This window comes from Hypanus sabinus, unplaced genomic scaffold, assembly GCF_030144855.1.
Source record: "Hypanus sabinus isolate sHypSab1 unplaced genomic scaffold, sHypSab1.hap1 scaffold_442, whole genome shotgun sequence".
Classification (NCBI taxonomy): domain Eukaryota; kingdom Metazoa; phylum Chordata; class Chondrichthyes; order Myliobatiformes; family Dasyatidae; genus Hypanus; species Hypanus sabinus.
Window position 1 is genome coordinate 5,640 of NW_026781316.1, and position 27,622 is coordinate 33,261.

Sequence of the window (27,622 nt, forward strand, 5' to 3'; positions counted from 1 at the left end):
CTGGACCACCCACCGCCAGGCATCACCGCTCGGAGTCTTGGGAGGTTTTATTTTGAGCGAGGATGCCTCCTTACTGGCTGTTCCGAATTACGTTACTCGCTGCTTTTGAACGTCTGTTCGCCATTTTGAACGTTCGCCTCGCTCAGCGGCACCTACGTCTGGAAGGCAGGAACGCGAGTGGGAACAGGGCATTCAGCCCTGGGGAGGGGAGGGGAGCGGGGGGGGGGGGGGTCCCTGTCGTTTAGAGACGACCCCCTCAGTGTTCACACATCCACGGGGCGGCTGGGACGGGGCTTTACAATTCCAGCGGTCGGGAGTGTGTACGTTTTCCCCGTGACCACGTGAGCGTTCCGGTCTCCTCCTGCAGCGTTTAGGCCAGGGTTACGTTGAGCTGCGCGGCTCGAAGGGCCCAAAAGGCCTATTCCACACTGTATCTCGGTAAGTGAATGAATAACTCTCACACACAAAATGCCGGTGGAACGCAGCAGGCCAGGCAGCATCGACAGGGAGAAGCGCTGTCGACACGAGGAAATCTGCAGATGCTGGAAATTCAAGCAACAACACACACAAAATGCCGGTGGAACACAGCAGGCCAGGCAGCGTCTGCAGGGAGAAGCACTGTCGACGTTTCAGGCCGAGACCCTTCGTCAGGACTAACTGAAAGGAAAGATAGTAAGAGATTTGAAAGTAGGAGGGGGAGGGGGAAATGCGAAATGACAGGAGAAGACTGGAGGGGGTGGGATGAAGCTGAGAGCCGGAAAGGTGATTGGCCACAGGGATACAGAGCTGGAGAAGGGAAAGGATCATGGGACGGGAGGCCTCAGGAGAAAGAAAGGGAGAGGGGAGCACCAGAGGGAGATGGAGAACAGGCAAACAACTAAATATGTCAGTGATGGGGTAAGAAGGGGAGGAGGGGCATTAACAGAAGTGAGAGAAGTCAATGTTCATGCCATCAGGTTGGAGGCTGCCCATGTGTTGTTCCTCCAACCTGTATGTGGCTCCATCTTGACAGTAGAGGAGGCCGTGGATAGACATATCAGAATGGGAATGGGACGTGGAATTAAAATGTGTGGCCTCTGGGAGATCCAGCTTTCTCTGGCGGACCGAGCGTAGGTGTCCCCACCCCCTCCGGTCCTCTCCTATCATTTCGCATTTCCCCCTCCACCCACTACTTTCAAATCTCTTACTATCTTTCATTTCAGTCAGTCCTGACGAAGGGTCTCGGCCCGAAACGTCGACAGTGCTTCTCCCTATAGATGCTGCCTGGCCTGCTGTGTTCCACCAGCATTTTGTGTGTGTTGCTTGAATTTCCAGCATCTGCAGATTTCCTCGTGCTTGCTCTAGAATAACTCTCACGTCTCCCTCCATCTCCCCAGGGTTGTGTGCTCAGTCCACTGCTGTTCACTCTGCTGACGCACGACTGTGCTGCAACGCACAGCTCGAACCGCATCATCAAGTTCACCGATGACACCACCGGTGATGTCATCGTCGAGAATGGCGGCTTAAGTCACTAGCTCCTCCGGAAAAATGCGTATTAAGCCCCGTTAACCCATCCAATGTAATATTTTTTGAAAAATATTTGAACTGAAAAGAGGGGCAAGAATGGGGAAAAGGAACGGAAATAAAAAAGCGACACTGCGGAGCCTGCGGCCGAGAGGAGAGCAGCGAGCGGCTCTCCAACCCGACCGCGTGCGCGCGAGGCGGTTACTGGGCCTCATTCAGGCGACGCGGCGAATGTCTTCGAAATCCTGAAAGAAATAATGGAGGTCCAGAACCTGTCTTACACAGAGAGCTTAGAGAGACTGGGCTTGTACACGCTGGAATTAAGGAGACTGAGAGGGGATCTGATTGAAACATATAAGATTATTAAGGGATTGGACAAGATGAAGGCAGGAAATATGTTCCAGATGCTGGGAGAGTCCAGTACCAGAGGGCACGGTTTGAGAATAAGGGGTAGGTCACTTAGGAAAAACTTCTTCACCCAGAGAGTTGTGGGGGTGTGGAATGCTCTGCCTCAGAAGGCAGTGGAGGCCAATTCTCTGGATGCTTTCAAGAAGGAGCTAGATAGGTATCTTATGGATAGGGGAATCAAGGGATATGGGGACAAGGCAGGAACCGGGTATTGATAGTAGATGATCAGCCATGATTTCAAAATGGTGGTGCAGGCTCGAAGGGCCGAATGGTCTGCTTCTGCACCTATTGTCTATATAAAGCAGCAGCTCCGTGATATTAGGGCAGAGCTCGCCAGCGTTAATCAAAAAATAGCGGTGGCAGATACTCGAATCGAGAAGGTGGAAGATCGCGTTCAAAACTTAGAGCAGATACTGAGCAAAACAATAAAAATAATACATCACCAAGAAGGTAAACTGCTTGACCTGGAGGGAAGATCACGGCGGAAAAATATCAGAATCTACAACGTTCCCGAAGGAGCGGAGGGCTCGTCTATGATGGAGTTTGTCGGAAAGCTACTGCGGGACGCGCTGGATATTCCCTCAGCTATGAAGCTGGAAATCGCGAGGACACTCCGCGCGCTGGTTCCGAAACCTACCCAGGACAGAAAGCCATGCTCTATAATAATAAAATTCCTTCCGTACAGCACAAAGACGCAGATTCTACAAACAGCCTGGGGTAAGAAGAGAGTGTTTTTTGACAATAAATTAATATATTCCGACCAAGATTACCCCCCACCTCCCCCGCGGTCCTGCAGAAACGCAAAGAATACTCCGAAGTAAAGTGAGTACTAAAGCAAAAAAAGATTAGAATTCAAACTCCTTACCCTGCTAAACTTTGAGTGTTTTATGACAACGGGACGCGGTTGTACTAGACGGTGGAAGAGGCGACTACAGACATGAAGGCCAGAGGTTTGCCCGTCAGTGTCAGTCACCAAAACGAGGGAAAGCCTGGCTGAGGAACTGTCCCGCTCCGCTTGGGAAATAGTGCGAGAATCGAGAAGGCAGGAGACGGGAGGAGGCCGAGAGAAATATATCAGGAAGAGATACAAAGGCCAGCAGTTCAAAAGCTTTCTTCACCACCCTATCCACATGAGATTCCACCTTCAGGGAACTATGCACCGTTATTCCTAGATCACTCTGTTCTACTGCACTCTTCAATGCCCTACCAATCACCATGAATGTCCTATTTGGATTATTCCTACCAAAATGTAGCACCTCACGCTTATCAGCATTAAACTCCATCTGCCTTCGCTCAGCCCACTCTTCTAACTGGCCTAAATCTCTCTGCAAGCCTCTCTCAAATCTCCCCTCGTCCCCCAGGAAATAGAGCCCTAACCTACTCTACCTTGCCCCGTGTTCCCGAAACCCCTGGCGACACTCCCGCGCTCTTTCAATCGTGTCGGTATCTCTCCCGCAGGCCGGTGGCCGGGGGCGGCAGGCAATTATCGTCTTGTGCAGCTTCAGCACAACCTGCGACTCCTGCACTCAGCACCGTGCTTCGCGAAGGCCGACGAGCCAAGAGCTCTTTTTTACGGCCCCTGCTTACAAGGGATCACGGATCTGTATGCCCGGATCCATAGAAACACCACAGCACAGTACAGGCCCTTCAGCCCTCCATGTTGTGCTGACCCATATAATCCTTAAAAAAAAGTACGAAACCCACACTACCCCATAACCCTCCATTTTTCGTTCATCCATGTGCCTGTACAAGAGGCTGTTAAATACCCCTAATGTTTTAGCCTCCACCACCATCCCTGGCAAGTCATCCCAGACACTCACAACCCTCTGTGTAAAAAAACTTACCCCTGATGTCTCCCCTAAACTTCCCTCCCTTAATTTTGTACCTATGCCCTCTGGTGTTTGCTATTGGTGCCCTGGGAAACCTGACTATCCACCCTATCTGTGCCTCTCATAATCTTGTAGACCTCTGTCAAGCCCCCTCTCATTCTTCTACACTCCAAGGAGAGAAGTCCCAGCTCTGCTAACCTTGCTTCGTGTGACTTGTTCTCCAAACCAGGCAACATCCTGGTAAATCTCCTCTGCACCCTCTCCGTCGCCCTCACATCCTTCCTGTAACGAGGTGACCAGAACTGAACACAATATTCTAAGTACTGCCGGTCCTTGCTGGGTAATATCCCTGCTGATATTACTGGAATGGAGTGGCTCCGCTCCAGCAGGAGGGGCGTGCTAACGGCTGCAAGAACAGAATCATCCCAAGGTGACCTCACCGCGCAGAAACCGCCTGGGACGGCGACCGCGAGCGCTAACCCACGGAGTCCGCGCGACACCAGAACCGCCTGCCCTCCTCGCACATCAGACTCTCGGAGAAAGGAGCAACAGTATTCAAAACAAAGATTAAAATTAAAATTCTAAAATGCCGATTCAAGGACACCGCTCAAGATTTAAGTCACGGCCAGAGACACGACCTGTACGGCTGGGATGGAGATCATTCGCGGGAATGAACACCCTTGCTGAAAATTCCTGTGAATAAAGAGGCAGAGAAAACTTGGCCGCCGTTCCCTGGACTGATGGCTTTAATTTATTTCTCATAATATTCAGCAATCTGGCCTTGGTTCAAGTGAAACTTAAGTTTTACGTCAATGCCAGCTCCCTTCGAACAGTCTGGTCAGATCGTCAGGCGGTGAAGGACTTTGTCCTCGAGGCAACGTTGAGAGTTTATTCAAACACTTCATTCCCACAGGAGCAAATTCATCGCCGTGTCGTCCCACCCGCAAGCTAAAGATGAAAGATTAAAGCTTTATCTGTCACGTGTACATTCAAAACAGGCGCTGAAGTGAGTGATTGGCGTCAGATCAAATCCGCGAGGATGCAGCCCGCAAATGTTGCGGCTCCTCCCGAGCCAGCAGCTCGTCAAATCGTAGCCGGAGGGCAGAGGGGGGTGAGAGCCCGCTGGAAGACCACCCTGGTCACGGGGAGGACGTACTTACAGGGACCCTCACCCCTCCGAGACAGCCACAACCTTGCGCGCCTCAGCGACGCTGGCTGGTGACAGGGCTTTATCCTTTGCCAGCCAGGCCAAAACAGGTCAAAGGGTAGAGGGCAGGCTAAGAATGGGACTGGTGACCTCCAGGTTCGGGGCGGAGGGCAGTGTGGTACAGCTCAGGGCAAACAACCCAAACCGGTCAAACAAAATGGATCAGGAAACATCAGTGAAAAACACTTCTGGATCTGAGTGTGACGGTGTTCCTGAGTCGCCGCCTGGGATTTGCAGGACTGATAAGACTAAGAACTTCTTCATCAACTGACACGATGAAGAAAACCCTGAGCACCATGAGAGATGGAGGATCTTCATCACTGTAGGGCACCATGAGAGATGGATGATCTTCATCACTGTAGGTCACCATGAGAGATGGAGGACCTTCATCACTGTAGGGCACCGTGAGAGATGGAGGATCTTCATCACTGTAGGGCACCGTGACAGATGGAGGACCTTCATCACTGTAGGGCACCGTGAGAGATGGAGGATCTTCATCACTGTAGGGCACCGTGAGAGATGGAGGATCTTCATCACTGTAGGGCACCGTGAGAGATGGAGGATCTTCATCACTGTAGGGCACCGTGAGAGATGGAGGATCTTCATCACTGTAGGGCACCGTGAGAGATGGAGGACCTTCATCACTGTAGGGCACCGTGAGAGATGGAGGATCTTCATCACTGTAGGGCACCGTGAGAGATGGAGGATCTTCATCACTGTAGGGCACCGTGAGAGATGGAGGATCTTCATCACTGTAGGGCACCGTGAGAGATGGAGGATCTTCATCACTGTAGGGCACCGTGAGAGATGGAGGATCTTCATCACTGTAGGGCACCGTGAGAGATGGAGGATCTTCATCACTGTAGGGCACCGTGAGAGATGGAGGATCTTCATCACTGTAGGGCACCGTGAGAGATGGAGGATCTTCATCACTGTAGGGCACCGTGAGAGATGGAGGATCTTCATCACTGTAGGGCACCGTGAGAGATGGATGATCTTCATCACTGTAGGGCACCGTGAGAGATGGAGGATCTTCATCACTGTAGGGCACCGTGAGAGATGGAGGATCTTCATCACTGTAGGGCACCGTGAGAGATGGAGGATCTTCATCACTGTAGGGCACCGTGAGAGATGGAGGATCTTCATCACTGTAGGGCACCGTGAGAGATGGATGATCTTCATCACTGTAGGGCACCGTGAGAGATGGAGGATCTTCATCACTGTAGGGCACCGTGAGAGATGGATGATCTTCATCACTGTAGGGCACCGTGAGAGATGGAGGACCTTCATCACTGTAGGGCACCGTGAGAGATGGAGGATCTTCATCACTGTAGGGCACCGTGAGAGATGGAGGACATTCATCACTGTAGGGCACCGTGAGAGATGGAGGATCTTCATCACTGTAGGGCACCGTGAGAGATGGATGATCTTCATCACTGTAGGGCACCGTGAGAGATGGAGGATCTTCATCACTGTAGGGCACCGTGAGAGATGGAGGATCTTCATCACTGTAGGGCACCGTGAGAGATGGAGGACCTTCATCACTGTAGGGCACCGTGAGAGATGGAGGATCTTCATCACTGTAGGGCACCGTGAGAGATGGAGGATCTTCATCACTGTAGGTCACCATGAGAGATGGAGGATCTTCATCACTGTAGGGCACCGTGAGAGATGGAGGACCTTCATCACTGTAGGGCACCGTGAGAGATGGAGGACCTTCATCACTGTAGGGCACCGTGAGAGATGTAGGATCTTCATCACTGTAGGGCACCGTGAGAGATGGAGGATCTTCATCACTGTAGGGCACCGTGAGAGATGGAGGACCTTCATCACTGTAGGGCACCATGAGAGATGGAGGACCTTCATCACTGTAGGGCACCGTGACAGATGGAGGATCTTCATCACTGTAGGGCACCGTGAGAGATGGAGGACCTTCATCACTGTAGGGCACCGTGACAGATGGAGGACCTTCATCACTGTAGGGCACCGTGAGAGATGGAGGATCTTCATCACTGTAGGGCACCGTGAGAGATGGATGATCTTCATCACTATAGGGCACCGTGAGAGATGGATGATCTTCATCACTGTAGGGCACCGTGAGAGATGGAGGATCTTCATCACTGTAGGGCACCGTGAGAGATGGAGGATCTTCATCACTGTAGGGCACCGTGAGAGATGGAGGATCTTCATCACTGTAGGGCACCGTGAGAGATGGAGGACATTCATCACTGTAGGGCACCGTGAGAGATGGAGGACCTTCATCACTGTAGGGCACCGTGAGAGATGGAGGACCTTCATCACTGTAGGGCACCGTGAGAGATGGAGGATCTTCATCACTGTAGGGCACCGTGAGAGATGGAGGACCTTCATCACTGTAGGGCACCGTGAGAGATGGAGGATCTTCAACACTGTAGGGCACCGTGAGAGATGGAGGATCTTCATCACTGTAGGGCACCGTGAGAGATGGAGGACCTTCATCACTGTAGGGCACCGTGAGAGATGGAGGACCTTCATCACTGTAGGGCACCGTGAGAGATGGAGGACCTTCATCACTGTAGGGCACCGTGAGAGATGGAGGATCTTCATCACTGTAGGGCACCGTGAGAGATGGAGGATCTTCATCACTGTAGGGCACCGTGAGAGATGGAGGACCTTCATCACTGTAGGGCACCGTGAGAGATGGAGGATCTTCATCACTGTAGGGCACCGTGAGAGATGGAGGATCTTCATCACTGTAGGGCACCGTGAGAGATGGAGGATTTTCATCACTGTAGGGCACCGTGAGAGATGGAGGACCTTCATCACTGTAGGGCACCGTGAGAGATGGAGGATCTTCATCACTGTAGGGCACCGTGAGAGATGGAGGATCTTCATCACTGTAGGGCACCGTGAGAGATGGAGGATCTTCATCACTGTAGGGCACCGTGAGAGATGGAGGATCTTCATCACTGTAGGGCACCGTGAGAGATGGAGGATCTTCATCACTGTAGGGCACCGTGAGAGATGGAGGATCTTCATCACTGTAGGGCACCGTGAGAGATGGAGGATCTTCATCACTGTAGGGCACCGTGAGAGATGGAGGATCTTCATCACTGTAGGGCACCGTGAGAGATGGAGGATCTTCATCACTGTAGGGCACCGTGAGAGATGGAGGATCTTCATCACTGTAGGGCACCGTGACAGATGGAGGACCTTCATCACTGTAGGGCACCGTGAGAGATGGAGGACCTTCATCACTGTAGGGCACCGTGACAGATGGAGGACCTTCATCACTGTAGGGCACCGTGAGAGATGGAGGATCTTCATCACTGTAGGGCACCGTGAGAGATGGAGGATCTTCATCACTGTAGGGCACCGTGAGAGATGGAGGACCTTCATCACTGTAGGGCACCGTGAGAGATGGAGGACCTTCATCACTGTAGGGCACCGTGAGAGATGGAGGACCTTCATCACTGTAGGGCACCGTGAGAGATGGAGGATCTTCATCACTGTAGGGCACCGTGAGAGATGGAGGATCTTCATCACTGTAGGGCACCGTGAGATATGGAGGATCTTCATCACTGTAGGACACCGTGAGAGATGGAGGATCTTCATCACTGTAGGGCACCGTGAGAGATGGAGGATCTTCATCACTGTAGGGCACCGTGAGAGATGGAGGACCTTCATCACTGTAGGGCACCGTGAGAGATGGAGGACCTTCATCACTGTAGGGCACCGTGAGAGATGGAGGACCTTCATCACTGTAGGGCACCGTGAGAGATGGAGGACCTTCATCACTGTAGGGCACCGTGAGAGATGGAGGACCTTCATCACTGTAGGGCACCGTGAGAGATGGAGGATCTTCATCACTGTAGGGCACCGTGAGAGATGGAGGATCTTCATCACTGTAGGGCACCGTGAGAGATGGAGGATCTTCATCACTGTAGGGCACCGTGAGAGATGGAGGATCTTCATCACTGTAGGGCACCGTGAGAGATGGAGGATCTTCATCACTGTAGGGCACCGTGAGAGATGAAGGATCTTCATCACTGTAGGGCACCGTGAGAGATGGAGGATCTTCATCACTGTAGGGCACCGTGAGAGATGGAGGATCTTCATCACTGTAGGGCACCGTGAGAGATGGATGATCTTCATCACTGTAGGGCACCGTGAGAGATGGAGGATCTTCATCACTGTAGGGCACCGTGAGAGATGGAGGATCTTCATCACTGTAGGGCACCGTGAGAGATGGAGGATCTTCATCACTGTAGGGCACCGTGAGAGATGGAGGACCTTCATCACTGTAGGGCACCGTGAGAGATGGAGGACCTTCATCACTGTAGGGCACCGTGAGAGATGGAGGACCTTCATCACTGTAGGGCACCGTGAGAGATGGAGGATCTTCATCACTGTAGGGCACCGTGAGAGATGGAGGATCTTCATCACTGTAGGGCACCGTGAGAGATGGAGGATCTTCATCACTGTAGGGCACCGTGAGAGATGGAGGATCTTCATCACTGCTCTAAACACCAGCGGTGTAATGGGTAGTGTCTCTCACTTTCTGCTGTGATGACAATGTGATCTCCGTGAGTCGGGGTCGACCACGGATGTTGGACCCGAGCTCTCTGGATACGCAAGCCAGGGCAGAACATTATGCGGACCGTGTATCAGGCTCCCCCTCTCCACGCAGACGATGAACCCAGAGGAACGGCAGAGACCGATACGGTTCCTCACAGGGAGTCGCCGGTCAGCGTCGAACTCGACGTCGGTCTGCCTCAGGGACTCCAGCTCCATACTTTTCCCTCGGGGTTCACTCCCGGAGCCTCCCCCGTGAGCGGGTACGGCGGAGGTTTGAGATCAGAGTTTTCCATCTCCCGGATGAGCTGACGAATTCCACCTGTCTGGAGCGACTGGTTTTAAGGCGCCAGTAACCCGTCTTTGCCCCTTTCTCCCGTCAGTAGAAACCGTTCTGCCCAGCCTAGTAACTGAGCCACACGTGTGGGCCAGGGACTGGACTTGGTTGTTAGAGGCTGTTTGAGGTGCAGGCCGTCAGGAACTTGTCCCTATTCCCACCCCCCGACTACAACAGCCATGCCACCAAATGATCATGCAATGACCACCTTTCCAAACCGATTTACATACAAATTAACACCACAATCCCATATAAACTGAATGGAATACTTAAACAGATATCTCTTCAATAACATGAGCAGAGTCCAATAATACTTGGGGTCCAAATTCCTCCTGAGAGTGGCTGCACTGGTTCAAAGGTTAATTCATGATCAAAGTACACAACACGGAAATTGTTTTCTCTCCAGTTCACCCCATTAAGAAAGAAACGCACGGCAGCACAATTATTAACCGCCCCCCCCCAAAAAACAGGCACAATGACCCCCAAATCCCCCTCCCCTGCACACAGAAAGTAAAAGAAAGTTCGGGGGAAAAAGGCAGAATTTAAAAAAAGCTCTTAAGCCTGAGAAAGCAAGTCTAGAGTCCAAGTTCACATCCAGAACGCAGAAAACCTGGGTAACATTCTCCCCGGTCGATAGGGTGGTGAAGAAGGCTGACGGAGTGTTTGCCTGAATTAGTGGAGACATTGAGTACGATAGTCAGGAGGTTATATTGAGTTTTATAGGACACTAGTCAGGGCACATCTAGACCACTGTACAGTCGGCCCTCCTTATCCGTGAGTTCCGCACCCGCGAATTCCACCAACCGTGGATCGGGAAAACCCGGAGCTGCTCTTCCGGCACTCGTTGTTCGAGCACGTACAGACTTTTTCTCTCTTGTCATTATTCAACTATTTACATAGCATTTACATTCTATTAGGTATTATAAGTAATCTAGAGATGATTTAAAGTATACGGGAGGATGTGCGTGGGTTATCGTGGATCGGGATCCCCACCCCGCACCACCCCACCCACCTCCCTCCGTGACCGGCTATCGAGGTTGTCGAGTTGCACGGTGGCATGCACAAGAGGGCATGTCGCCATGGCAACACAACGCACTCCCGCCGGGAAAATTCTGCGTTCAAGCTGTGCGGCGTGTATGGAGACTTCTGTTCTTCAAAAAAAAACACACACGACAGGGTTTTTCTAAAAAATTCCCCTTTTCTCCCCCGCCCCCTCCTCCGCGGCAGAAATGGGAAGATGGCGGAACGCCACAGACTCCCACCCACCCCGAAGTACAGAGATCGGGCACAGTGACCAGTTTTCCAGAACATTCCCCAGACAGCTGACCACCCAGACGCCCGATCTGCCAGGCGTTTCCCCAGAAGCCCAGTCGCCTGACCGTAAGAGAAAACAGCACAATTAGGCCATTTAGCCCATCGAGCCTGCTCCGCCATTCCGTCACGGCTGATTCATTACCCCTCTCGGCCCCCCATTCTCCTTAATGCCCCGATTAACCAAGAAGCTGTTGGCCTCCGCTTTAAGTATACCCGCTGGCTGAGCCTCCACGGGCGCCCCTGGTGACAAACTCTGCCGCAGGTATACCTGGCTTTCTCAAGCTAGCCAGCTGGATAACTCCAGCCCCGGTGCCGTCGTCGAAGTCGGAACTATCTGCCGAGCTTCAGGGAGAGCACTCGGACGAGGGCGGACTGCCAGAAAGAGACAATACTTCCCGGCGCTCTGACAGAAGGCCGACCCGAAGATCTATCGGAATTCCCTCGGCGCCCACCGACATGGCCGGCCCGCCGGCGGGAGCCGATTGCTGAACGGGCGGTCAGCAGCAGGCGTGAACCCACGAGTGGGATCCGGTAATCAGAATTAGAGCGACAGTCCGAAATCAGGCAGGACATAACCCCCCCCCCCCTTGCCTCCGCCCTCGATGGACGTCCCCCGCCGCCCCCCCCCCCCCCCCAGCCCGAGGCTGCTCTCTCACTGGCCCCGGAGACACCCTCACCGCGTGTGTGTCCACTCCCACCTGTGGTAGACATTTCCCAAGGAGTCCTGTCACCGGGCAGGCGGGGTGGGGGTGGGGGGTGGGACACCCGGTTCGAGGACGTGCTCGACCCAGCCCCGGGAAAACTCAGTCCCAACCATTCGGGCAGATCTAGGAAAATTCCAGGGGTGGCGTTAAGACTGGGAGCCTACAGACCCTCCTTCCAGGGAGAGTACATGCCACCTCACAAATCCCATCACCACATAAACCACCCCTCCCCCCGTCACCACCTAAGACCTACGCAGTGAACAGCAGGGTACTGCGGTGTGCTGTAAGAATCGATAACCCATTGAAAGTGGCGTCACAGGTCGTAAAGAAAGCTTTCGACACACCGGCCTCCGTGGATCAGAGTACTGAGTTCAGGCGACACACGCACAATGCCGATAGAACACAGCAGGTCAGGCAGCGTCTACAGGGAGAAGCGCTGTCGACGTTTCGGGCCGAGACCCTTCGTCAGGACTGACTGAAAGGAAAGATAGTAAGAGATTTGAAAGTAGTGGGGGGAGGGGGAAATGCGAAATGATGGGAGAAGACCGGAGGGGGTGGGATGAAGCTGAGAGCTGGAAAGGTGATTGGCGAAAGGGATACAGAGCTGGAGAAGGGAAAGGATCATGGGACGGGAGGCCTCAGGAGAAAGAAAGGGGGGGGAGCACCAGAGGGAGATGGAGAACAGGCAGAGTGATGGGCAGATAGAGAGAAAGAAGGGGAGGGAGAAAAAATAAATAAGTCAGGGATGGGGTAAGAAGGGGAGGAGGGACATTAATGGAAGTTAGAGAAATCAGTGTTCATGCCATCAGGTTGGAGGCTACCCAGCCGGTATATAAGGTGTTGTTCCTCCAACCCGAGTGTGGCTTCATCTTGACCGTAGAAACAGAAGTTAGAGAAGTCAATGTTCATGCCATCATCCCCCCCCTCCTTTTTTTTCTCTCTCTCTGCCCATCACTCTGCCTGTTCTCCATCTCCCTCTGGTGTCCCCCCCCACCTTTCTTTCTCCCGAGGCCTCCCATCCCATGATCCTTTCCCTTCTCCAGCTCTGTATCACTTTTGCCAATCACCTTTCCAGCTCTTAGCTTCACCCCACCCCCTCCGATCTTCTCCTGTCATTTCGCATTTCCCCCTCCCCCCACTACTTTCAAATCTCTTACTATCTTTCCTTTCAGTTAGTCCTGACAAAGGGTCTCGGCCCGAATCGTCGACAGTGCTTCTCCCTATAGATGCTGTCTGGCCTGCCGTGTTCCACCAGCGTTTTGTGTGTGTTGCTTGAATTTCCAGCATCTGCAGATTTCCTCGTGTTGAGTACAGGAGATGGGATGTTCTGTTGAAGTTGGAGTGTTGTGTGCAGTTTTACTCACCTGTCTGAAGGAGAGATGTAGGTAAGGTTGAGAGAGTGCGGGGAAAATTTACAAGGATATTGCCGGGACTAAGGGACCTGATTTATAAGGCGGGATTGAACAGGTTAGGACATAGAGGACTGAGGGGAGATTTGATGAGGGGTAGGGATGGGGTAAGTGCAAGCAGGGCTTTTCCCCACTGAGGTTGGGCGGGGCTGGATCTAGAGGTCAGGGGTCAAGGGTGAAAAAGTGAAAAGCTTACGGGCAAAGTTCTCGGCTCAGAGAGTTCAGAGCGAGCTGCCCGGCTGGACCTGTTAAGAGAGGGGTACACGGACGGGAGGGGTACAGAGGGCTACGGTCTGGGGACGGGCGGCTGAAACGGCTCGGCACGGAGTCGGTGGGCCTGCAGCGCTCTCTGACTCCCAGACTGGGGGGTGGGGGGGGGGCGCGTAGACGGGACATAACAGGCACCCTGTATTTCGAGAGAACGCCACTCCTCAACGCACTGGGCTGAGGCGATTGAAAGGAAGCAAGGGAGCCTGAGGCCATGGATGCTCGCTGAAGGGTCTGGTCTCGGAGTTTGGCCGGGGAGGAGATTTCGTCAGCAACCTAGGGAACCGTGATGCTCCCTCCCCTAAAAGAAAAACCACACCGTTTGGAACTCAGCGAGTCAAGGACAAGTCACCTCGGCACCCGCAGGCAACTTGGAACCCTTGAGTGCAAACTACACAAAGGAACCGATCTGAAAAGCCGGCGGGCAGAGACTCGTCGCGACGTTCCGAATGATATCAATTACCCAAATGAATAACCAGCCCTGGTCCCCGGGTGGAATATGAGAAACACATTCAGAAACGAGTGTCAACCTTTTAACCCTCTCCGTGCTGAATTTCGTTCCTCTGTGATGCCATCCTTCTGCGAGGGGCGTCTCAAAGGGATAAAGGAAGCCCCCCCCCCCCAAGATAGAAACGTGGAAAATAGGTGCAGGAGTAGGCCATTCGGCCCTTCGAGCCTGCACCGCCATTCAGTATGATCATGGCTGATCATCCAACTCAGAACCCTGTACCTGCTTTCTCTCCATACCCCCTGATCCCTTTAACCACAAGGGCCATATCTAACTCCCTCTTAAATATAGCCAATGAACCGGCCTCAACTGTTTCCTGTGGCAGAGAATTCCACAGATTCACCACTCTCTGTGTGAAGAAGTTTTTCCTCGTCTCGGTCCTAAAAGGCTTCCCTTTATCCTTAAACTGTGACCCCTCGTTCTGGACTTCCCCAACATCGGAAACAATCTTCCTGCATCTAGCCTGTCCAATCCCTTTAGAATTTTATACGTTTCAGTAAGATCCCCCCTCAATCTTCTAAATTCCAGTGAGTATAAGCCTAGTCGATCCAGTCTTTCTTCATATGAAAGTCCTGCCATCCCAGGAATCAATCTGGTGAACCTTCTCTGTACTCCCTGTATGGCAAGAACGTCTTTCCTCAGATTAGGGGACCAAAACTGCACACAATATTCTCGGTGCAGTCTCACCAAGGCCTTGTACAACTGCAGTAGAACCTCCCTGCTCCTGTACTCAAATCCTTTTGCTATGAATGCCAGCATACCATTTGCCTTTTTCACCGCCTGCTGTACCTGCATGCCCACCTTCAATGACTGGTGTACAAAGACACCCAGGTCTTGTTGCACCTCCCCTTTTCCTAATCGGCCACCGTTCAGATAATAATCTGTTTTCCTGTTCTTGCAACCAAAGTGGATAACCTCACATTTATCCACATTAAATTGCATGTGCCATGAATTTGCCCACTCACCTAACCTATCCTAGTCACAAGATAGTTTACGGAGCACGATCACACCTCCTGGTTACCCCTCCCAGTCTGCTCGCTTCAGAATCAGAATCAAGATTAGCCACGTTTTGAAACACGTTTTGCAGCTCAATGCAATACACGATATAGAAGAAAAAAATCAAACTAAATTAATACTAATTAATAAATAACTAAATCAATTACAGCATACGTATATTGAATAGATTAAAAACCATGGAAAAATCAGAAATAGTGCATATTAAAAAAAAAGTGAGGATGTGTTCACGGGTTCAATGTCCATTCAGAAATTGGATGGCGGAGGGGAAGAAGCTGTTCCTGAATCGCTGAGTGTGTGCCTTCAGGCTCCTGTACCTCCTCCCTGATGACGGAGGGGTAGAAGCTGTTCCTGAATCGCTGAGTGTGTGTCTTCAGGCTCCTGTACCTCCTCCCTGATGGCGGAGGGGAAGAAGCTGTTCCTGAATCGCTGAGTGTGTGTCTTCAGGCTCCTGTACCTCCTCCCTGATGGCAGAGGGGAAGAAGCTGTTCCTGAATCGCTGAGAGAGTGCCTTCAGGCTCCTGTACCTCCTCCCTGATGGCGGAGGGGAAGAAGCTGTTCCTGAATCGCTGAGTGTGTGCCTTCAGGCTCCTGTACCTCCTCCCTGATGGCGGAGGGGAAGAAGCTGTTCCTGAATCGCTGAGTGTGTGTCTTCAGGCTCCTGTACCTCCTCCCTGATGGCGGAGGGGAAGAAGCTGTTCCTGAATCGCTGAGTGTGTGCCTTCAGGCTCCTGTACCTCCTCCCTGATGGCGGAGAGGAAGAAGCTGTTCCTGAATCGCTGGGTGTGTGTCTTCAGGCTCCTGTACCTCCTCCCTGATGGCGGAGGGGAAGAAGCTGTTCCTGAATCGCTGAGTGTGTGTCTTCAGGCTCCTGTACCTCCTCCCTGATGGCGGAGGGGAAGAAGCTGTTCCTGAATCGCTGAGTGTGTGTCTTCAGGCTCCTGTACCTCCTCCCTGATGGTAACAGTGAGAAAAGGGCATGCCCTGGGTGCTGGGGGTCCTTAAAAATGGACGCTGACTCATTCCCTTCTACCTTAGGCCACGAACTTATCAATCACCCCAGTGAGTTATTAACTTCAAACTTTCTGCATAATCAAAGAGTTGAACTGCATGTGCATGCAACGAGGGCTGTCTAACTCATCTCCTTCTACCTTAGGCCACAAACTTATCAATCACCCCTGCTGTGGACACTTCCTGGAGGTCCGAGATCCGTACGCTCCCCGACCGCTGGACTGTGTGCGTGAACGTGGGAGGGGACTATGTTGAAATACAAATGTGCTAGGTTTTCTAAGATTGACTCCTTCTACCTTGGGCCACGAACTTATCAATCAGCCCTCGTTCATGTGCCGTTCAGTGATGTGCATCGTAAGTGTTTCTCTGACATTAAATTGAACCGTTGAACTCTGAGCTGTGTGTGACTGTTGGTACTGGGCTCTGCCCCCTGGCCCCCGAGTAACGCCATCTCGTTCAGCTGTACTCACGGGTACCCTGTACGTTCTGAGTGGCCGATTAAACCTGAACTCTGAACCACGGCGGAAAGGGCCTGCGCCAAGGGCCAAGGGGTTTCAACCTGCAGGCAGGTTCGGGAGGTGCCGGATCCCTGGAGAGGGAACCTGTAGAACTCTTTAAAAAAAAATCGTGGAGCAGGCTCGACGGGCCGAATGGGCGATCGCGCTCCGCGGAGCGCCCGGAGGAAAACCCGCCGCGGCCACGCGGGGGGGGGGGGGGAGGACGAGCAAACTCCTCGCAGGCGGCCAAGGAGGGGTGTTCGAACCCTCTCCCCACTCCCCCGGTAGCCCGGCACTGCACCCGAAGGGTTAAAAATCCCGCTCTGGGAAAAGCGGACACAGATATGCATTGTTTAGTCACTGACATGACTACCTGCTCTATTCCTCCACCGCTTGCGTCAGTACTCCACCGGACACAGAGTTACCAGCGTCATTTCCAAATCCCCGGGGGGAGTGGGGGAGGCTCAAGGTATTAAGCACAATTAGGTGCAGAATGCGCCTCCAGATAGCAACTGCTTTTGATTAATTCACTTCCAAGCAGCAGTAAATAAATTCCTCCTCAGCCGCAGGCTGAATTCTGCACTGGCACGGAGCTAGGCCAGACTGCGACCGCACCACGCTCGCTGCTTTACCACCGGTGTTCTTCCAGGGGTTACTAATCCGGGGTCCACGGGCGCATCGCTGAATGGTGTTTGTTTTTTTTTTAAAAAGGGCAGTGCCGGACCTTTCCCCAGTGAAGCTGACGTGAGGGTTCAGCCCCGAGGCTGACTAACTTTAACGGGCCTGGGTTCTGACGTGATTCCTCTTGATTCGCTCTCACCGCGTCGACCCGCTTTCCGGGAAGGACGCGTGGAGGACTCGGCTTTCGAGGGCCTGCCCTGCCCGACAGTCGCGGGATACAGGAGCCCGCGCGGAGTGCAGCGGGGTCTGCCAGACCGCTCCGGGGGAGTCGGGTTCAAGCGGCTGAATTAAAAGGCCAGAGGTGAGTAACGGTGGCAGACTCTGCATCTGGGATTCGTTTGGGGCCTACAGCGTGGCCACAGGACCCTAACCAGGGGGCAATTTGTAGACCGCGGGAGGAAATCTGAGCACTCCATCGAACTCCGAGCAGCCCACGCCTCCGCCAGCCACCGGGCTCCCGAGACGCCCCAGGGTCCACCGGGCAGTGGTGGGGCTGCCCGGATTAGAGAGTGTGGCAAGGCTGAGTGTCCCTTTGCTGGAACGGAGGATGCGAGGTGCCTCGATGGAGGTGCACGAGACGATGAAAGGCACAGACTGAGTGGACGAGGAGGAATAATTTTTAACATCGCCCTTTATTGGCCCGTCTTTTCTATTTCCCGTTGCAGTTGGTAGTCAACATCCCAGCTACCGTTGGGAGGCCTGTATATAACTGCTATCAGGGTCCTTTTACCCTTGCAGTTTCTTAACTCAACCCACAAGGATTCAACATCACACCTTTCTGGGCCCCAGACAGTCCTTCCGGGTGAGGCGACACTTCACCTGTGAGTCGACTGGCGTGGTATACTGCGTCCGGTGCTCCCGGTGCGGCCTCCTGAGTATCGGTGAGACCCTGACGTAGATTGGGAGACCGCTTCGCCAAGCGTCTAGGCTCCGCCCGCCGTAACAAGCGGGATCTCCCGGCGGCCGCCCATTTTTAATTCCACTTCCCATTCCCATTCCGACATGTCAATCCACGGCCTACTCCACGGTCACAAAGAGGTCACGCTCGGGTCGGGGGAACAACACCTTATATTCCTTCTGGGTATGAACCTGATGGCATGAACATCGACTTCTCTAACCTTCAGTAACGCCCCCCAACTTCTTTCACCATTCCCCATTCCCACTTCCCTCTCTCGCAGTCCCACTGGTGCTCCTCCCCGCTCCTCCCCAGAGGCCTTCCGTCCTCTCCTATCAGATTCCTCCTTCCCCAGTCCTCTATCTCTCTCACCGATCGATTTCTCAGCTCTTTACTTCATCCCCCCTCCGGGTTTCTCCCTCCCGCCTTTTAAACCTACTCCTCAACTAACGCCCAGTTAGTGGGTGATTGGGGGTGGGTCAGTGGGTGATTGGGGGTGTGGAGGGGTGGGTCAGTGGGTGATTGGGGGTATGGAGGGGTGGGTCAGTGGGTGATTGGAGGTGTGGAGGGGTGGGTCAGTGGGTGATTGGGGGTATGGAGGGGTGGGTCAGTGGGTGGTAGGGGGTGTGGAGGGGTGGGTCAGTGGGTGATTGGGGGTGTGGAGGAGTGGGTCAGTGGGTGGTTGGGGGTGTGGAGGGGTGGGTCAGTGGGTGATTGGAGGTGTGGAGGGGTGGGTCAGTGGGTGATTGGGGGTGTGGAGGGGTGGGTCAGTGGGTGATTGAGGGTGTGGAGGGGTGGGTCAGTGGGTGATTGGGGCTGTGGAGGGGTGGGTCAGTGGGTGATCGGGGGTGTGGAGGGGTGGGTCAGTGGGTGATTGGGGGTGTGGAAGGGTGGGTCAGTGGGTAGTCGGGGGTGTGGAGGGGTGGGTCAGTGGGTGATTGGGGGTGTGGAAGGGTGGGTCAGTGGGTGGTTGGGGGTGTGGAAGGGTGGGTCTGGGTGATTGGGGGTGTGGAGAGGTGGGTCAGTGGGTGATTGGGGGTGTGGAGGGGTGGGTCAGTGGGTGATTGGAGTGTGGAGGGGTGGGTCAGTGGGTGATTGGGGGTGTGGAGGGGTGGATCAGTGGGTGGTCGGGTGTGTGGAGGGATGGGTCAGTGGGTGATTGGGGGTGTGGAGTGGTGGGTCAGTGGGTGATCGGGGGTGTGGAGGGGTGGGTCAGTGGGTGATTGGGGGTGTGGAGGGGTGGGTCAGTGGGGGTGTGGAGGGGTGGGTCAGTGGGGGTGTGGAGGGGTGGGTCAGTGGGTGATTGGGGGGGTGTGGAGGGGTGGGTCAGTGGGTGATTGGGGGTATGGAGGAGTGGGTCTGTGGGTGATTGGGGGTGTGGAGGGGTGGGTCTGGGTGATCGGGGGTGTGGAGGGGTGGGTCAGTGGGTGATCGGGGGTGTGGAGGGGTGGGTCAGTGGGTGGTCGGGGGTGTGGAGGGGTGGGTCAGTGGGTGATTGGGGGTGTGGAGGGGTGGGTCAGTGGGTGATTGGGGGAGTGGAGGGGAGGGTCAGTGGGTGATTGGGGGTGTGGAGGGGAGGGTCAGTGGGTGATTGGGGAGTGTGGAGGGTTGGGTCAGTGGGTGGTCGGGGGTGTGGAGGGGTGGGTCAGTGGGTGATTGGGGGTGTGGAGGGGTGGGTCAGTGGGTGATCAGGGGTGTGGAGGGGTGGGTCAGTGGGTGATTGGGGGTGTGGAGGGGTGGGTCAGTGGGTGATTGGGGGTGTGGAGGGGTGGGTCAGTGGGTGATTGGGGGTGTGGAGGGGTGGGTCAGTGGGTGATTGGGGGTGTGGAGGGGTGGGTCAGTGGGTGATTGGGGGTGTGGAGGGGTGGGTCAGTGGGTGATTGGGGGTGTGGAGGGGTGGGTCAGTGAGTGATTGGGGGTGTGGAGGGGTGGGTCAGTGGGTGATTGTGGGTGTGGAGGGGTGGGTCAGTGGGTGATTGGGGGTGTGGAGGGGTGGGTCAGTGGGTGGTTGGGGGTGTGGAGGGGTGGGTCAGTGGGTGATTAGGAGTGAGGAGGGGTGGGTCAGTGGGTGATTAGGAGTGAGGAGGGGTGGGTCAGTGGGTGATTGGGGGTGTGGAGGGGTGGGTCAGTGGCTGGTCGGGGGTGTGGAGGGGTGGGTCAGTGGGTGATTAGGAGTGAGGAGGGGTGGTTCAGTGGGTGATTGGGGATGTTGAGGGGTGGGTCAGTGGGTGATCGGGGGTGTGGAGGGGTGGGTCAGTGGGTGGTCGGGGGTGTGGCGGGGTGGGTCAGTGGGTGATTGGGGTGTGGAGGGGTGGGTCAGTGGGTGGTTGGGGGTGTGGAGGGGAGGGTCAGTGGGTGATTGGGGGTGTGGAGGGGTGGGTCAGTGGGTGATTGGGGGTGTGGAGGGGAGGGTCAGTGGGTGGTTGGGGGTGTGGAGGGGTGGGACAGTGGGTGATCGGGGGTGTGGAGGGGTGGGTCAGTGGGTGATTGGGGGTGTGGAGGGGTGGGTCAGAGGGTGATCGGGGGTGTGGAGGGGTGGGTCAGTGGGTGATTGGGGGTGTGGAGGGTTGGGTCAGTGGGTGATTGGGGGGGTGTGGAGGGGTGGGTCAGTGGGTGATCGGGGGTGAGGAGGGGTGGGTCAGTGGGTGATCGGGGGTGAGGAGGGGTGGGTCAGTGGGTGGTTGGGGGTGTGGAGGGGTGGGTCTGGGTGATTGGGGGTGTGGAGGGGTGGGTCAGTGGGTGATTGGGGGTGTGGAGGGGTGGGTCAGTGGGTGATTGGGGGTGTGGAGGGGTGGGTCAGTGGGTGATTGGGGGTGTGGAGGGGTGGGTCAGTGGGTGATTGGGGGTGTGGAGGGGTGGGTCAGTGGGTGATTGGGGGTGTGGAGGGGTGGGTCAGTGGGTGATTGGGGGTGTGGAGGGGTGGGTCAGTGGGTGATTGGGGGTGTGGAGGGGTGGGTCAGTGAGTGATTGGGGGTGTGGAGGGGTGGGTCAGTGGGTGATTGTGGGTGTGGAGGGGTGGGTCAGTGGGTGATTGGGGGTGTGGAGGGGTGGGTCAGTGGGTGGTTGGGGGTGTGGAGGGGTGGGTCAGTGGGTGATTAGGAGTGAGGAGGGGTGGGTCAGTGGGTGATTAGGAGTGAGGAGGGGTGGGTCAGTGGGTGATTGGGGGTGTGGAGGGGTGGGTCAGTGGCTGGTCGGGGGTGTGGAGGGGTGGGTCAGTGGGTGATTAGGAGTGAGGAGGGGTGGTTCAGTGGGTGATTGGGGATGTTGAGGGGTGGGTCAGTGGGTGATCGGGGGTGTGGAGGGGTGGGTCAGTGGGTGGTCGGGGGTGTGGCGGGGTGGGTCAGTGGGTGATTGGGGTGTGGAGGGGTGGGTCAGTGGGTGGTTGGGGGTGTGGAGGGGAGGGTCAGTGGGTGATTGGGGGTGTGGAGGGGTGGGTCAGTGGGTGATTGGGGGTGTGGAGGGGAGGGTCAGTGGGTGGTTGGGGGTGTGGAGGGGTGGGACAGTGGGTGATCGGGGGTGTGGAGGGGTGGGTCAGTGGGTGATTGGGGGTGTGGAGGGGTGGGTCAGTGGGTGATCGGGGGTGTGGAGGGGTGGGTCAGTGGGTGGTCGGGGGTGTGGAGGGGTGGGTCAGTGGGTGATTGGGGGTGTGGAGGGGTGGGTCAGTGGGTGATTGGAGCTGTGGAGGGGTGGGTCAGTGGGTGTTTGGGGGTGTGGTGGGGTGGGTCAGTGGGTGATTGGGGGTGTGGAGGGTTGGGTCAGTGGGTGATTGGGGGGGTGTGGAGGGGTGGGTCAGTGGGTGATCGGGGGTGAGGAGGGGTGGGTCAGTGGGTGATCGGGGGTGAGGAGGGGTGGGTCAGTGGGTGGTTGGGGGTGTGGAGGGGTGGGTCTGGGTGATTGGGGGTGTGGAGGGGTGGGTCAGTGGGTGATTGGGGGTGTGGAGGGGTGGGTCAGTGGGTGATTGGGGGTGTGGAGGGGTGGGTCAGTGGGTGATTGGGGGGTGTGGAGGGGTGGGTCAGTGGGTGATTTGGGGTGTGGAGGGGTGGGTCAGTGGGTGATTGGGGGTGTGGAGGGGTGGGTCAGTGGGTGATTGGGGGTATGGAGGGGTGGGTCTGTGGGTGATTAGGAGTGAGGAGGGGAGGGTCAGTGGGTGATTAGGAGTGAGGAGGGGTGGTTCAGTTGGTGATTGGGGGTGTGGTGAGGTGGGTCAGTGGGTGGTCGGGGGTGTGGAGGGGGGGGGTCAGTGGGTGGTTGGGGAGTGTGGAGGGGTGGGTCAGTGGGTGATTGGGGTGTGGAGGGGAGGGTCAGTGGGTGATTGGGGGTGTGGAGGGGAGGGTCAGTGGGTGATTGGGGGTGTGGAGGAGTGGGTCAGTGGGTGATCGGGGGTGTGGAGGGGTGGGTCAGTGGGTGATTGGGGGTGTGGAGGGGTGGGTCAGAGGGTGATTGGGGATGTGGAGGGGTGGGTCAGTGGGTGATTGGGGGTGTGGAGGGGAGGGTCAGTGGGTGGTTTGGGGTGTGGAGGGGTGGGTCAGTGGGTGGTCGGGGGTGTGGAGGGGTGGGTCAGTGGGTGATTGGGAGTGTGGAGGGGTGGGTCAGTGGGTGGTCGGGGGTGTGGAGGGGTGGGTCAGTGGGTGATTGGGGGGGTGTGGTGGGGTGGGTCAGTGGGTGGTCGGGGGTGTGGAGGGGTGGGTCAGTGGGTGATTAGGAGTGAGGAGGGGTGGTTCAGTTGGTGATTAGGAGTGAGGAGGGGTGGGTCAGTGGGTGATTGGGGGTGTGGAGGGGTGGGTCAGTGGGTGATTGGGGGTATGGAGGGGTGGGTCAGTGGGTGATTGGGGGTATGGAGGGGTGGGTCAGTGGGTTGTCGGGGGCGTGGAGGGGTGGGTCAGTGGGTGGTCGGGGATGTGGAGGGGTGGGTCAGTGGGTGGTCGGGGGTGTGGAGGGGTGGGTCAGTGGGTGATTGGGGGGGTGTGGAGGGGTGGGTCAGTGGGTGATCGGGAGTGAGGAGGGGTGGGTCAGTGGGTGATTAGGGGTGTGGAGGGGTGGGTCAGTGGGTGATTGGGGGTGTGGAGGGGTGGGTCAGTGGGTGATTGGGGGGTGTGGAGGGGTGGGTCAGTGGGTGATTGTGGGTGTGGAGGGGTGGGTCAGTGGGTGATTGGGTGTGTGGAGGGGTGGGTCAGTGGGTGGTTGGGGGTGTGGAGGGGTGGGTCAGTGGGTGATTAGGAGTGAGGAGGGGTGGGTCAGTGGGTGATTAGGAGTGAGGAGGGGTGGGTCAGTGGGTGATTGGGGGTGTGGAGGGGTGGGTCAGTGGCTGGTCGGGGGTGTGGAGGGGTGGGTCAGTGGGTGATTAGGAGTGAGGAGGGGTGGTTCAGTGGGTGATTGGGGATGTTGAGGGGTGGGTCAGTGGGTGGTCGGGGGTGTGGCGGGGTGGGTCAGTGGGTGATTGGGGTGTGGAGGGGTGGGTCAGTGGGTGGTTGGGGGTGTGGAGGGGAGGGTCAGTGGGTGATTGGGGGTGTGGAGGGGTGGGTCAGTGGGTGATTGGGGGTGTGGAGGGGAGGGTCAGTGGGTGGTTGGGGGTGTGGAGGGGTGGGACAGTGGGTGATCGGGGGTGTGGAGGGGTGGGTCAGTGGGTGATTGGGGGTGTGGAGGGGTGGGTCAGTGGGTGATCGGGGGTGTGGAGGGGTGGGTCAGTGGGTGGTCGGGGGTGTGGAGGGGTGGGTCAGTGGGTGATTGGGGGTGTGGAGGGGTGGGTCAGTGGGTGATTGGAGCTGTGGAGGGGTGGGTCAGTGGGTGTTTGGGGGTGTGGTGGGGTGGGTCAGTGGGTGATTGGGGGTGTGGAGGGTTGGGTCAGTGGGTGATTGGGGGGGTGTGGAGGGGTGGGTCAGTGGGTGATCGGGGGTGAGGAGGGGTGGGTCAGTGGGTGATCGGGGGTGAGGAGGGGTGGGTCAGTGGGTGGTTGGGGGTGTGGAGGGGTGGGTCTGGGTGATTGGGGGTGTGGAGGGGTGGGTCAGTGGGTGATTGGGGGTGTGGAGGGGTGGGTCAGTGGGTGATTGGGGGTGTGGAGGGGTGGGTCAGTGGGTGATTGGGGGGTGTGGAGGGGTGGGTCAGTGGGTGATTTGGGGTGTGGAGGGGTGGGTCAGTGGGTGATTGGGGGTGTGGAGGGGTGGGTCAGTGGGTGATTGGGGGTATGGAGGGGTGGGTCTGTGGGTGATTAGGAGTGAGGAGGGGAGGGTCAGTGGGTGATTAGGAGTGAGGAGGGGTGGTTCAGTTGGTGATTGGGGGTGTGGTGAGGTGGGTCAGTGGGTGGTCGGGGGTGTGGAGGGGGGGGTCAGTGGGTGGTTGGGGAGTGTGGAGGGGTGGGTCAGTGGGTGATTGGGGTGTGGAGGGGAGGGTCAGTGGGTGATTGGGGGTGTGGAGGGGAGGGTCAGTGGGTGATTGGGGGTGTGGAGGAGTGGGTCAGTGGGTGATCGGGGGTGTGGAGGGGTGGGTCAGTGGGTGGTCGGGGGTGTGGAGGGGTGGGTCAGTGGGTGATTGGGGGGGTGTGGAGGGGTGGGTCAGTGGGTGATCGGGAGTGAGGAGGGGTGGGTCAGTGGGTGATTAGGGGTGTGGAGGGGTGGGTCAGTGGGTGATTGGGGGTGTGGAGGGGTGGGTCAGTGGGTGATTGGGGGGTGTGGAGGGGTGGGTCAGTGGGTGATTGTGGGTGTGGAGGGGTGGGTCAGTGGGTGATTGGGTGTGTGGAGGGGTGGGTCAGTGGGTGGTTGGGGGTGTGGAGGGGTGGGTCAGTGGGTGATTAGGAGTGAGGAGGGGTGGGTCAGTGGGTGATTAGGAGTGAGGAGGGGTGGGTCAGTGGGTGATTGGGGGTGTGGAGGGGTGGGTCAGTGGCTGGTCGGGGGTGTGGAGGGGTGGGTCAGTGGGTGATTAGGAGTGAGGAGGGGTGGTTCAGTGGGTGATTGGGGATGTTGAGGGGTGGGTCAGTGGGTGGTCGGGGGTGTGGCGGGGTGGGTCAGTGGGTGATTGGGGTGTGGAGGGGTGGGTCAGTGGGTGGTTGGGGGTGTGGAGGGGAGGGTCAGTGGGTGATTGGGGGTGTGGAGGGGTGGGTCAGTGGGTGATTGGGGGTGTGGAGGGGAGGGTCAGTGGGTGGTTGGGGGTGTGGAGGGGTGGGACAGTGGGTGATCGGGGGTGTGGAGGGGTGGGTCAGTGGGTGATTGGGGGTGTGGAGGGGTGGGTCAGTGGGTGATCGGGGGTGTGGAGGGGTGGGTCAGTGGGTGGTCGGGGGTGTGGAGGGGTGGGTCAGTGGGTGATTGGGGGTGTGGAGGGGTGGGTCAGTGGGTGATTGGAGCTGTGGAGGGGTGGGTCAGTGGGTGTTTGGGGGTGTGGTGGGGTGGGTCAGTGGGTGATTGGGGGTGTGGAGGGTTGGGTCAGTGGGTGATTGGGGGGGTGTGGAGGGGTGGGTCAGTGGGTGATCGGGGGTGAGGAGGGGTGGGTCAGTGGGTGATCGGGGGTGAGGAGGGGTGGGTCAGTGGGTGGTTGGGGGTGTGGAGGGGTGGGTCTGGGTGATTGGGGGTGTGGAGGGGTGGGTCAGTGGGTGATTGGGGGTGTGGAGGGGTGGGTCAGTGGGTGATTGGGGGTGTGGAGGGGTGGGTCAGTGGGTGATTGGGGGGTGTGGAGGGGTGGGTCAGTGGGTGATTTGGGGTGTGGAGGGGTGGGTCAGTGGGTGATTGGGGGTGTGGAGGGGTGGGTCAGTGGGTGATTGGGGGTATGGAGGGGTGGGTCTGTGGGTGATTAGGAGTGAGGAGGGGAGGGTCAGTGGGTGATTAGGAGTGAGGAGGGGTGGTTCAGTTGGTGATTGGGGGTGTGGTGAGGTGGGTCAGTGGGTGGTCGGGGGTGTGGAGGGGGGGGTCAGTGGGTGGTTGGGGAGTGTGGAGGGGTGGGTCAGTGGGTGATTGGGGTGTGGAGGGGAGGGTCAGTGGGTGATTGGGGGTGTGGAGGGGAGGGTCAGTGGGTGATTGGGGGTGTGGAGGAGTGGGTCAGTGGGTGATCGGGGGTGTGGAGGGGTGGGTCAGTGGGTGATTGGGGGTGTGGAGGGGTGGGTCAGAGGGTGATTGGGGATGTGGAGGGGTGGGTCAGTGGGTGATTGGGGGTGTGGAGGGGAGGGTCAGTGGGTGGTTTGGGGTGTGGAGGGGTGGGTCAGTGGGTGGTCGGGGGTGTGGAGGGGTGGGTCAGTGGGTGATTGGGAGTGTGGAGGGGTGGGTCAGTGGGTGGTCGGGGGTGTGGAGGGGTGGGTCAGTGGGTGATTGGGGGGGTGTGGTGGGGTGGGTCAGTGGGTGGTCGGGGGTGTGGAGGGGTGGGTCAGTGGGTGATTAGGAGTGAGGAGGGGTGGTTCAGTTGGTGATTAGGAGTGAGGAGGGGTGGGTCAGTGGGTGATTGGGGGTGTGGAGGGGTGGGTCAGTGGGTGATTGGGGGTATGGAGGGGTGGGTCAGTGGGTTGTCGGGGGCGTGGAGGGGTGGGTCAGTGGGTGGTCGGGGATGTGGAGGGGTGGGTCAGTGGGTGGTCGGGGGTGTGGAGGGGTGGGTCAGTGGGTGATTGGGGGGGTGTGGAGGGGTGGGTCAGTGGGTGATCGGGAGTGAGGAGGGGTGGGTCAGTGGGTGATTAGGGGTGTGGAGGGGTGGGTCAGTGGGTGATTGGGGGTGTGGAGGGGTGGGTCAGTGGGTGATTGGGGTGTGGAGGGGAGGGTCAGTGGGTGATTGGGGGTGTGGAGGGGAGGGTCAGTGGGTGATTGGGGGTGTGGAGGAGTGGGTCAGTGGGTGATCGGGGGTGTGGAGGGGTGGGTCAGTGGGTGGTCGGGGGTGTGGAGGGGTGGGTCAGTGGGTGATTGGGGGGGTGTGGAGGGGTGGGTCAGTGGGTGATCGGGAGTGAGGAGGGGTGGGTCAGTGGGTGATTAGGGGTGTGGAGGGGTGGGTCAGTGGGTGATTGGGGGTGTGGAGGGGTGGGTCAGTGGGTGATTGGGGGGTGTGGAGGGGTGGGTCAGTGGGTGATTGTGGGTGTGGAGGGGTGGGTCAGTGGGTGATTGGGTGTGTGGAGGGGTGGGTCAGTGGGTGGTTGGGGGTGTGGAGGGGTGGGTCAGTGGGTGATTAGGAGTGAGGAGGGGTGGGTCAGTGGGTGATTAGGAGTGAGGAGGGGTGGGTCAGTGGGTGATTGGGGGTGTGGAGGGGTGGGTCAGTGGCTGGTCGGGGGTGTGGAGGGGTGGGTCAGTGGGTGATTAGGAGTGAGGAGGGGTGGTTCAGTGGGTGATTGGGGATGTTGAGGGGTGGGTCAGTGGGTGGTCGGGGGTGTGGCGGGGTGGGTCAGTGGGTGATTGGGGTGTGGAGGGGTGGGTCAGTGGGTGGTTGGGGGTGTGGAGGGGAGGGTCAGTGGGTGATTGGGGGTGTGGAGGGGTGGGTCAGTGGGTGATTGGGGGTGTGGAGGGGAGGGTCAGTGGGTGGTTGGGGG

At 57.1% G+C, this 27,622-nt stretch overlaps 1 protein-coding gene across 1 annotated transcript in view; it reads right to left on the reverse strand.

Annotated features, from left to right (window-relative positions):
- Nucleotides 1-2,553: 2,553 nt before the first annotated feature.
- The window catches only part of LOC132388958 (alpha-1,2-mannosyltransferase ALG9-like), a 386,292-nt gene continuing 361,223 nt past the window's right edge, over nucleotides 2,554-27,622 (reverse strand). The window contains 1 exon segment of the mRNA XM_059961380.1: nucleotides 2,554-2,623. Coding sequence (XP_059817363.1) covers nucleotides 2,569-2,623 — 55 coding nt within the window. The 3' untranslated portion in view covers nucleotides 2,554-2,568.